At 36.4% G+C, this 12,613-nt stretch overlaps 1 protein-coding gene across 1 annotated transcript in view; it reads left to right on the top strand.

Moving 5' to 3' along the window:
• The first annotated feature begins 116 nt into the window (after positions 1-116).
• Positions 117-12,613, top strand: part of ZNF326 (zinc finger protein 326) — a 30,215-nt gene continuing 17,718 nt past the window's right edge. The window contains 5 exon segments of the mRNA XM_009273889.1: positions 117-187; positions 6,374-6,500; positions 8,569-8,974; positions 11,683-11,770; positions 11,773-11,880. Of these exon segments, the coding sequence (XP_009272164.1) occupies positions 148-187; positions 6,374-6,500; positions 8,569-8,974; positions 11,683-11,770; positions 11,773-11,880 (769 nt within the window). The 5' untranslated portion in view covers positions 117-147.

Raw genomic sequence — 12,613 nt, 5'->3', positions numbered from 1 at the left:
AGGAGACTGGAGATCCGACAGGAGAGAGAGCCGCCTCTTGTTGCGGCTCCCTGTCTCTCCCCTCCAGCTCTTGCTAAGCACTAAGTCATTCTCACTGACCCATCCTCTCCAGCTGAAGACAGAGATTGGAGATTCCCAGATACCCCCATGCATTGTGGTGTGAACATGCCCAGTGGGTCAGTCTCAGGTATGAGCTATAAATACGTCTAACCTGTAAAAAGCGTTGGGGCTGAACAGTCAGTGTTGACAAAAACAAAAAACAAACGGGTTATTAAAAGTACGTAACGTGGTTTGACTGCACATGTTGTTTTCTGGAGGAGTTGTAACTGGCTGGGAGCGAGACTTGATTTTCATCTTGGGCATGTCAACATGAACTCCTGCACGTTCCAAATCAAAATTGTTAGATCAAGGAGTGGGGATGGGGGTGGAATACAGACTTATGATGATGCTTTTTGCATAAATCAGTGTTTTGTTTTCTTACGGACTACTGTATTTGATTCTTACTACTTTTATTGAAAAGAGGATGTTTCCCCCTTTTATACAGACGTGGAAAAAACAGAACCTGGAACTGCTTGATTTTTATTTTTTTTTTTTAAAAAGTTTACTTTAACTAAGACTTTGGAAAGGAATATAGAAAGCATGTAAAGTAAATGTGATACAGCAAAAGCCAGCTCTTGTTTTTACACTATCAAAAATACCACAGATACAACAAAAAGGAATGCACATATTTTTGTAAGATGATTAAGGTTATGAGTTTAGTAAGACTCAAGAAATGATTTGACATCTCTTGCCAGCATGCAAGCAAGTACTAAAAGGATGTTAATATAAAAACTTTATCGTTAACTGTACCCAAGCTTCATTTACAGATGTCATCAAATAAGTGTTTGCTGTTGGATCTCTTGATACTCTTGCTGGCTGTTACACAGAAATAACACGTTGGATTACAGACGCATCTTTGATTGCAGTATGATAATTTTTATGATACGTTCCTTGAGTCTTAGCTTTTTTGCCAGTGATACTATTTTGCATTTATCTTTCTTCATAGTAAAATAAATAAATTAAAGCTACGGCCCTGTTTTTTAATCTTCTGTATTGATTCATACTTAAATGTCCTTTAGATTTTTGGTAGAAAAGGTTCTTCTTAAGTGGCAGTTTAAGTATCTTATTGGAATATTCTCTGTAGCCGTTAACCAGAATCTGCTTTTCTGAGATCTGATGACAGTAGTATTAAAGTGAATCCAGGGTTGTCCTATGGGAAGTAACTGATTAAATGTATGTTGTACAGTTAGATTGTTACTTTCATGTACCTCTGTAATAATAGTTTTCATTGTGATAATTAAGCTTTCTATTATTCATAATTATTAAACAAGGTTTAATTATGATGTATACAGCTTGAAATGTTTAACACTAATGTTTATGCATTGTATGTACATTAGTAAGGCATGCATAAAGCTTTGTCTTTCCCCGATTCTGTACAGTGGGCTAAAGGCTATGTTGTAGGGGTCCAGTAGATGGCAATAGAGGACGGATGTTGAGAGTTCTTTGCCCAGTTCTCATTTGTGTTCTTGGCAAGGTTCTTCCTGTTGGAAACTTTCAGCCAGTGTGAAGCACTTTTCATTGGATGGCTGATGACAGCTGTGATTCCACCATTGTCCCTTGCTGATGACTTGGTTTGAGACAGAGATGACATGGCCTGTAGAATAACTTATTTCTGTTAATATTTCTGTTAATATTTCTGTTAATATTTCTGTTAATATTTCTGTTAATATTTCTGTTAATATTTCTGTTAATATTTCTGTTAATATTTCTGTTAATATTTCTGTTAATATTTCTGTTAATATTTCTGTTAATATTTCTGTTAATATTTCTGTTAATATTTCTGTTAATATTTCTGTTAATATTTCTGTTAATATTTCTGTTAATATTTCTGTTAATATTATTATTAACTATTCATGTTAATATTTTCATTACTGTAACTATTGTCCTTTTAATCTGGAAGGGGAAATGGCTTTTGCTGCTATTCCTAAAACTCATCTACATTCTTGGATTGGTTCCTTGTTTTGCATGGTACTCAATGTTGTGTTAAAACTTCTGTGTCTAACGACAAGGTTGTGATCTTAAAGCAGGCATGGTGTTATGAAAAATGTAATGTGCTTACTATTGCACGATGGATCCTTAAGCTTGTTGTAGTCATTCTGGATTATGAATTTAAAATATAGGGAAATTTAGCTTGTTTCAAGCTGATACTTCTGTTTTTTTATTGTTTAAAGGTTATTTTTATTTTATTGAAGTTTTTTTTTTCATTTATTATTTATTACTGCAAGATCTTTCTCCTTTCTCATCTCCCTAGCCTTTTCATATGCTCCACATGGAGAACACTATTGAAAATGATTTTGTTTCTTTGTGCTGTGAATATGATTTCAATGTTCTCTGATCTTAAGCCTTTTCTTTTAAATGGAGTCCTTTGTACCAAGGGATTCTGAGTCTTATCTACTATATGTTTAACTCCCTAGTTCTTTTCCCAAGGAAAATTTTATTTTTCTTTGCTGGCTATTGAGATTTATTTTGCAGCTATTTTAAATGATCTCTCCACCAGATACAGCTTTTCTTCTTTTTTTTTTTTTTTTTTTTTTTTATCTGAAGGAATACATACACAGTAACATTTTAATTTGTAAATTGAACTTGTCTTTTAGTGTCCCATTCTTTTTTACTTTGGAGGTAATATTTTTTTTTTCCTTTTTGACATAACTCTTCTCTCCTCTCCCCTACCCCAGTAGACTTTAAGTATGATCTAGAAATGAAAAGTGAGATCGTTCTTTGCAATTCTATTTCTGTACTTTAGTTCAACAGCTCGTTCATCCACACCGTATTTATGCAAGAGGCTGCAGATACCTAAGTCTGATTTATTCCTTCAACAAACTCTTCGTTTCAGATGCTGTATCAGTGACTTCATCAGTTCAGAGATTTACTCTTTCATTTTTATACTTCAGGAGCAAATATGAACCACTTCCCCCCCCCCCCTGCTCTTTTTCACTCTGTAGTATTCATAGATAGGCAGATACAATATTTCTTCAAAGGCTTCTCTGATAAACAGTTACTATTTAAACTTAAATGAAGTACTACACTTCTGAATTTTCAGTTTGAGACACTGCAATACAATTCCTGGTGGTTTTTCTCTAGTGCTTAAGCACATGTTCTCTTAGCATGTGAAACAATTTCACATTTAGTCTCAATAGTTTGCACAGGCAGGCGACTTCTGCTTATTGCCACCGTTGGTGACAGCCAGAGCTAACGTAACAGTGAACAGGGAGCAGGCTACAGGCAGAGGAAACTGTTCTGTGCAGATACAGCTTTTTTTAATGCTCCATGTCCATCTGTCTTGCTTTAGTTAGTAGAAGAAGAATCAAAAGTGTGAAAGAGGCCAGTGCAAATTGATTTTGATGTCTGTGGTTGTGAGGTTTGTCAACTAATAAGCTATTTACCTTCAGATTGTAATAACTGGAGCTGTGCAAGTGATTATTATTCAGCTACTACATTCAAAAATTGAAATCCTTTTATTTTGGTTCACCTAAGTGAACATTTACTGTCGTCTTACATGTTTTCCACCTTTTTAGGACAAAGCCTATCTGGAGAACAGACTTTCAGAGTAAAGAAAAGCTTAATGCCTGAAGAAATACTGCACTTCTTAATTTGAATGCAGTATCTCTGTCAGGCTCCGGGCATGAAGTGTAAAATCTATATATCTTTGGTAAAGTTTGCAGCTGACAAAATGACTGAACCAGGAGGCCATTGGTTAGAATGATAGGTTAACTGCTCGGCAATCTGGAACAGTTAATGAAATAGTCAGAAGGAGATCATAAGATCACCTTCGTTAGGTCAGGTCAAAGATGTGTCTGTCCCACCTCACCAATATCGTGTATGTCACTATCCGTTTGGAGATGTGGAAGGAATAGTACAAGTACTCCTTTGGTGTATTTATATGCCTTCATTCATTTGCAGCTTGGGGACTTTGTGAACCAGAGAGATAGTCTTTGTGTTTGACATCCTTTGAATTTCTTGTCAGTGGATTTATCCAATTTCTTACTAAAAATTTACATGGATTTAAGAAACTTCTTGTTACAGAGCAGTTCCAGGACTTAATCTGTTTTGTGAAAAAGGATCCAAATAACTTTTTAGCTTGTTATTTTATGTTTCATTTGCTACCTCCAGTTGCTTGTAGTAGAAAATCACGAAAGTAATCATCCCTCTTCACTTCTTTGGACCTTTTGTATCCCCTGTTACACTCACGTTTGAAAAGGTTTATTATAATGTAGGTAAATGCAGTGCAATGAGTCTGGAAAGGGTGAGTTGTTCACTGTTAGGGAGGAGGTGGTGATGTCCTAGAGTCAGTGATTTGAGGATTTAGGGACTGGCATAGCTCTACAGCGAGACTGCTGATGCTAGGTAACATGAACTGTGGATGAGTAAGGAGAGTGTTGAGCAAAAGTGGATGTCAGAGGTTATCCTGTGATTGTAAAACATATTCTAGTATTTGCTTTCATGCTAAAAATTTCAGTCTAAATATTTCAAAATGATGCTTCACGCCATTTTTTTGGAAGAGTTCTTTTGCGTGTGAATGTTTCTGTGTTTTTCCCACTAGTGAACTTCTGGCATATGGAGAACACTGGTCACTACTTACTACACTGTAATAGAATTGGATTGCCGTGGCAGGGATCTTGACAGTATGTTATGTTCTTCCTTGTTGAATGATTTGATTCACCTCTTCAACTCTTAACCTAATTACTTTTGTGCCATCTCAGGGTCTGTAGATAATAGGGAGCAGGTGAAATTAAGGTAAATTATTGGGTGCTTTCAGGTCAGATATTTCAGTTTTCAGAATGTCAGTGTCGTTTTGATTAGATATAGTATATTTAAAAAAAAAAAAAAAAAAATCAACCTTGTATCTGAGATTGACCATGGGATCATCTAACCTTAATTTCTGTGAAACTGAATTTATTTTATTGACTACCTTACTCTTCTTAGTGGCCTGCATCTTTATGTAGGTGGTCTTGGCAGTATTCCACTGGATTAGGTGGTAGATCATTCAGTCACACCAGAGAGGAATATTAGATGCTTCTATTAGAAGGCTCAGCCATTTCTTTAAAGAGTAACTTTTTGCAGTTTAAGTTGATGCTGTGTGGTGCTACATGATTAGTATTTTGAAAAGGATTTTTTGTGCTTTGCTGCAGAATCTTTATCATATGTTCGGAATATGGAGTGGTGGTGTGTGACCTCCATGTTCAAAGTTTTTTTTTTTTTTTGTTTCCGAAGTATCATCTTTATTTTTTTAGAAAGTACCTATGATCATCATCAGAAGAAAAATCAGCAGGAGATTGTAATTTGTTGGAGACTATTCAGGCATGCTAAGAACATCTGTGTAAAAGTGATACAGTCAGCTCAATACCATTTGCAGAATTGTTCACTGTGTTTTCCATCTCTGCATTACCTTTTCTGTGAGGCTTGACTTCCCAGGCTTTCTTTGTATTTAAAAGTTAGTGTTGGTTGGTACCGGGAAGCAGTTTTGGTCACTAGAATGCCAATGAAGTGCAAATTGTGTATGCTACAGGAAGACAGTGGATCACACTTGTTACCCAGATCTACGACCCTGTTTTAGTGCTTTGAATTCATGAGTGGTTATTTAACCAGAACTTTTACACAGGACTTCCAGTGTTGAGGAAGAAGTTGGTTCTTTTGCCAGACTTCAATACAAGATATAAAGATGTCGCGAAGTGGCATCGGTTCAGCTATGAAATACCAACATCTTAGTGCAGTTAGTGAACTGCAACTCAGTGCTGGTTTGGGTGGATTTTTGTTTGTGCTAGATTGGAGAAAGTTCTTTTGTTTGACTGTAGCCGGTATACAGAGTCTGCACTGCAGCATGACTCCTTGTAACCTTGACCCAAGGTCAATGTGAGTGAAGGTTTCTTGTGGTGTTGGATAGAGAAAGATGCTTGTGAGCTGTGTGTATTATTAAAGGGAGGGAAGTGGTCTTAATTCTCCACTAACTTCTGACATATTCTACATCGGGCTTCTCAATTTAATTCTCTTAATTTAACTTGCGTCTGAATTCCAGCTGATGGAACAATAATCCTGAGTTATCCACTACTGGGAAAAAATATGAACTGGATTTCAGTTAAGAGGTGCTGAGATAATGACAAAAGACACACGGCTTCCCTAAGCACAGTGTCGAAATTGGTTTTCAACTGGCAGTTTTGTATTTTGTTTGTAAGCACTGTGGCAAAGAGTAAACTTTTTACTTAAGAATTTAAACTAGATTACTTAATAAGACTCCTTGCTTGCTTTCTTTATAAACATTTTTCTGCTCTTTTTTTAGACATGGACCGTGATTATGGGCATGGAGGCTATGGTGGCCCACGATCCATGGACTCTTACCTTAACCAATCCTATGGGATGGAGAGTCATGGAGGTGGAGGCGGAGGAGGTGGTGGTGGTGGTAACAGGTAAAATAATCCTTCAGTTGTCCCAAGAATTGATCAAATCCAATTTAAGTTTAAATCATTGTGTCTTCTAACTTAAGTGTTCCTGAGGCATGTTGTTACGATTTTGTATGAACACTTCCGTTCTGAGTCTTCATGGTCGATAAATACTGGCAAATACTAAACTGTAAGAGCTAGATTCTTGTAATAATCAGCATTTTTGTGGAAAAGTTTGACAGTGAAACAATGCGTCTTTGAATGAAAATGGAAAAAGTTTTATTTTTCAGTAATGGCTAGCAATTTGTAACTGATTGGCCTGACGTACCATTTCTGACATAGCAGACGACCTAACTGGTTTAGTGCCTTAGACTGAATCTATCAACATTCCGTTTTCAAGGAACATTTAGGGTATGTGTTCTTTGGTTTGAATGTGCAGTGCTCAAATGATCTTGGTATTGAATCTGAAAGTCATGTCCAGATTATTTCATTGGCAGGTACTGATTACTCTCAAAACTGTGTGCATGTTCTGGGCTGCTTTGTAAGATGGATTGGTCTAAAAATAAAAATCCTGATGCAGTGGTCTTAAAGTTGTGTATTTAATGCTAGGATACTATTACTGTTGCTCTTTCAGATAAAAACAGTAGGGAGCAGCTGATTTGATTTAGGTCTTAATATCGTATTCAAAGAAGCATGCTTTTCAGAGTAGCGATTCTATCTTGGAGGAAACAAAATGTGAAGAAAACTTAGATAATCTGATGGTTTTCTTGTGTGCGCCCTTGAATTCTTGTCTGGCTGTGGCCAGACTACTGTATGATTCTTGTCTGTAGTCACTGTGGTGCCACTGGGCAAGGACAGTACTAAGTAGGGAGGCTGGAGAAGTGGTGTGTGTTGCTGCACGGTTCTGTTAAACACTTTAGTTAAGTATAATTTGTTTAATGATGAACATTAAGATTGACTTAAAAGTCTGAGCAGAGTTTCAGGAATGAGCTGTACCTACCATATAGTAATCTGCATATGATTGAGGTTGAATGACTACTTGAACACCGAAATGTCTCTTGCCATGTAACGTTAATATTGTGCATGGGCTCTTTCTGTAGACAGTGTCATTTTCTGTGTAGCTTTGGGTCTTTTGAGACTAACGTATTTTAAAATGAAGGCATTCAGTTTACTATAGATACAGTTAGTAATCTGAGTCTGTTTTAGTTTATATTTTATCAGTCAAGGGGTTGTCTTTCCCAACTCCTGCTGAATCACCCTATTATAACCCTGCAGGGACACTAATGTGTTTCCCTTCCAAGTGGTTACAATATCCATGATTTCTAGCCTGACCCTCCCCTGAGGCAAAGCAAAGTCTTGGTAAATAACTAAAGATTTCAGCTCCTTGTTACTCTACTCTGAAATTCCAAGGACTGTTTTCGTGTCCACTGTGCATGCATTGGGTAGACTTTCAAAATCCTAAGTTGCTAGACTTAATGGTCTGCAAGTGAAAGATGGATACACTGAAGATCATGAACTCTTTGATTGGGAGACTGAATTTTACAGGGACGAAAATTTTCAAAAAGTACAAATATGAGTGGAAGAGCACGTGTATTTTTCCTATAAGATTAGAACTGTGGGGTGTTTAAGACTCACAACTGTACCACTAAAAAAACAAAAAGATTTTTTTTTTTCCTCAGTTCATAACTAAGCCGCCTTTTAACTGCTGTGTAACTGTTAGAATATGAGGGCATGATTTTGAAGAAAGGAGAGTTTGACTAGCCTATGAATGTCTGTAGGTGATTATTTTCGTGAGACTAGGGCTGGGCTCTAATAATGTTTTAGTAAATAAATGTTGCTGAAAATTTTAAGTGAACAAAGTTCAGGCATACTGAACTTTAGAATTATTTGTAGCAAAAATGGCTCAGATAGCTTTCTATCTGGTCATAGTGTGATTTGCCCAGCCCTAATCAAGATTAAACGATAACACAACTGTACGGACCAGTATAGTAATAAATTTATTTTAGTTGATAAATGTCAACTGATAACTTGTCTTTTGAAATGTATAACATTAGTAAGCTTACTTTTTTTTCTCCTCACTGTGCAACTTTTCCAGGTTTGGACCTTATGAGTCTTACGACTCCGGGTCTTCTCTGGGTGGGCGAGATCTGTACAGATCTGGCTATGGTTATAATGAACCCGAACAAAGCCGCTTCGGAGGTAGTTATGGTGGTCGATTTGACAACTCCTACCGGAATAGCCTTGACTCTTTCGGAGGTAGAAACCAGGGCGGGTCTAGCTGGGAAGCACCTTACTCCCGTTCAAAATTGAGGCCTGGGTTTATGGAGGACAGAGGAAGAGAGAGTTACTCTTCCTACAGCAGTTTTTCTTCACCCCATATGAAGCCTGCACCTGTAGGCTCTCGGGGGAGAGGAACGCCTGCTTATCCTGAAAGTGGATTTGGAAGCAGAAACTATGATGCTTTTGGAGGACCATCAACAGGCAGAGGCCGAGGCCGAGGAGTAAGTACAGAATCTTTTCAGATTCTTTTCACTAGACACTCTTTTAAACCCTTTCAAGACCACTGCTTTAAAATGAATGCACTGTTCAGTACAGTGTGGGGTTTTTGTCCAAGCAAACTATCATGGTTGACAATGTTGTTTACCCCCTTGAAGCTGTCTTCAAGTAGAACCTAGTCCCTCTTTCTGTTGAAAGTAATGAGTAATGAGTAATAGAAGACTAGTTGATAAGGTTTGTTAAATCTCTCCTTTTGTTTGAAAGGTGAAGATAAAAGTAATAGGTTTGGTCTAAAAGGGATTAAAAGGACTTGCATTTTTCCTTGTAAACACTAGCATCTTTGCTGCTGGTGGGGAAATTCTTGAATATTGTAAAAGTTTAATTCAAAGTCTTTTGAAGTTTTGAGTAGGTTAAAGGTGCAATGTATAAGCAAAAAATAAAACCCAGGTTGTGAATGCTAGAGTAGTTTTTGTTTCCTGTAAAGGTAAAAGTTTAGCTAATTCTTTAATATGTTGAACACATGCTTTATCAAACATCAAGTCTTCTTTTAAACTTAATTCTTACTCTGACTTGTGTATTGGAAGGGTGTTGGGGAGGAAATGGCAAAGGTGGGTGGTTAGCAGTTACAGTGATTCTTTTTCAAAATTAAAGCATGGTTAAAGGGGCATCATCAACTTTGAAATCAGGGTCTTTCACAGAATTGAGATTAATTTCCAGATAGTGTGCCTAGTCCTGTTACTTGTATTCATTTTGTTTTGAAGACTTATGTTCTAACTCCTTTTCAGTGGATTCCTTTCCAGTGTAGGATGTAAAAACTGTATGTCCAAGAAACAGCAACACTAACTGTACACAAAATAGTGGATCACCGTTTGGAGAAGTAATGCTTGAGGTTAAATGAGCTAGGGGAAGAAAAAATACAACAGAAGAGAATAAAATAAAATCCTGAGAGAAGTACTAACTTTAAGTTGATGGTGTCCCTTTATCTTGGTTTTATAATCCCAATTCTGATTGTTTTTTTAAGCATGAAGAGTTCAGTGAACACTTTTCTGCCTATGCCTCTAGGTGTAACTTATCTTTTAAAATTCTTAAGTGTGCCATGTTGCTTTGGGAAGCAATTCTTTAATATTAAACCATAGAACTTGTTTGTAGCTTGAAGCGTAGAGGAAGATTATTTTTTACTGGGTCTTTTAAATGCCGAATTGTGTGGTGGTTTTGTTCCAGAAAGTCTACTTTGCAGCATTCTTGAATACTATAGTTGCCATACTCAAATTTTAGCACAGATTTGCACATGACTGCTAGCTAGCATGTAGCATGGTATGAGAAATAGATTCTAATCTTTATGTTTCTCTGCTTGTGAAGTTGAAAGTGTTAAGTTCTTAAGCTTGGATGCCATCCTTTCAGAACTCCTTTAGATCTGAAAGTTTTGTGCAGAGTTACAACCAAGTAGCCTTATTTCGTTTTTGTTTTGCTTTTGAAATTTATCTTTTTAGTCTTTTATGTAATAAAGGAGAATGTAAAGGCTAAACTACTTACCATATGTAAAATGCATTGCACCTTTAATAGGTAGACTGTTTAAAAAAACCAACAACTTGAAATTATCCAAGTGCCTACTTCATGTCAAATTTATATGTGTACAGTGTAAATGTACATGCTAGGTAGTTCTATAACTATCTCAACTAAATAAATTAACATGGATATCTTGTGCATGGACTTCTGATTAAGAAAAGTGCCTGTTTTGGTACATTCTGTCTGTCATTTAAAATTTGCTTAAAAAAAAGTCATACTCTTCACATAGTATGTTGAAGTTATTTTTATGTTCTTTTAACTTTGATAGTATAATACTAATTCTCTTCCCACGGCAACACAAATATTTCTGCTTATCCAAGTCACCCATCCAGTCAGTGGGCTCTCTTCTGCCCTTTTATTAATTAAATAATTGAGTTAATATTAACAAGAATGTTAGTGCTTTTGAAAATATTGCAACTACCTAAATTCTCCCTCTTCAGATTACTCATTTATTCCATGCCTTCAGAGAGGTAACTTTCATAAACAAGTGTCCACAAATGACTGTACAGCATTTTAGAAATAATAGAAAGGTTTAGTCTTTCAACTGAATTTTCATTCTTATTGCTGCCATGTTTTTGTATCGTTCCCTCCAGGCCCAACTTTTAAACTCTGAATTTATTGAATTCAGTGGAAAGATAAGTAAAAGAAAGAATGAGCTTCCTTCAATTAATCGCTGTTCAACACTGGACAACCTTCTTTACTCAGTTTTCAAATCACTGCTAACCATTTGGCATAAAGAAGCTTGCTTTTTTTTTTTTTTAAATGACTGCTGACTAAAGTGTCGAAAACTGGATTGGCTAGCTCTGTTTTTTTTCCCCAGAGGGAGAAGTCATTCATCATCTAGAGAATCTGAAGAGAGGAGCTAAGACGTTAGGCTGAGATATGAACTCTGATAGACATGTTCATTGTCTGGACAATGGTTCTGAATAAGCAGAAACACAGTTTATACATACGTATTCATTCTACTGGACAAACACCCACAAAGCCATTGCACAGCACAACATCAAACTAGGAGCTTAAATTTCCCCTGCATTTTGCTCTAGAACACAGATTTTACTTAGTTCACAGTTTTATTGTACCAAGTAATTGTTTTATTTCTATTGATTTCATATACTAATATCTTTCTCTTGATTTCACAAATTTTCAGCATATGGGAGACTTTGGAGGAATGCACAGACCTGGAATTGTTGTTGACTATCATAACAAACCCAGTCCTGCAGCAGTTGCTAAAAAAAAAAAAAAAAAAAAATGACCCCCCAGCCATATAACAAACCTGGTGGGACATTTATCAAGAAACCCAAAATGACAAAACCTATTTTGAAGCTGAGCCAGAAAAAATCACCTAGTAAGTAACAAGTGCCAAAATTCTTAAGTTAAAATTACTGGGTTTTTATTCATTGGGAATTATTTAGTTTTAATAGTCAGAATGAGGGCGGTATGTGCTGGTTTGTAATTCCTCATTTTCTACCTTTGAAGTACTCCACAACAGATTTTATGAATTTACTCTTCTAACTTTTCTACTGCAAAGATAATTTGCTGAATGAAATTGAATATTTTGATGTGTTTAAATATGTACTGCTGAAGACTATTTCATTCAGACTTTATAGTGATACTTCCTGGAGGCAAATTTTCACCACAGAAAATAATTTCGGATCTCAGGTTGCCTTAACTGACGATGCCTGACAAATATTAAAATGTGCTCTTGCATGAGCCTGGGCCCTGCTGTCCAAATGCTTTGATGGATATAAAAAGTAGTGCATCAACTGCAATGCAGCTAAAATAAAGGCGTAAGGTGTGGGTGAAGAGGAGAGAGAAAGGGAGGCAAACTGAGAAAACGGTGAAAATTTGTTACAGAATAATTTATGAAAGGCAGAGAGTGATTGTTCCTTCTTGTAAATGAAATGCCATAATGAAGAGAAGAACTGGAAGTATGATAGATAAACTGGAAATATAAATTGCAAGGTATTCATAGAATCATAGAATCATTAACGTTGGAAAAGACCTCTAAGATCATCGAGTCCAACCGTCGACCCAACACCCCCATGCCCACTAAACCATGTCCCTAAGCGCCTCATCTA

The sequence above is a fragment of the Aptenodytes forsteri genome, unplaced genomic scaffold, assembly GCF_000699145.1.
Source record: "Aptenodytes forsteri isolate BGI_AS27 unplaced genomic scaffold, ASM69914v1 Scaffold59, whole genome shotgun sequence".
NCBI lineage: Eukaryota > Metazoa > Chordata > Aves > Sphenisciformes > Spheniscidae > Aptenodytes > Aptenodytes forsteri.
The sequence above is the reverse complement of the archived record's forward strand: the minus strand, read 5'-3'. Positions and strand labels throughout refer to the sequence as shown.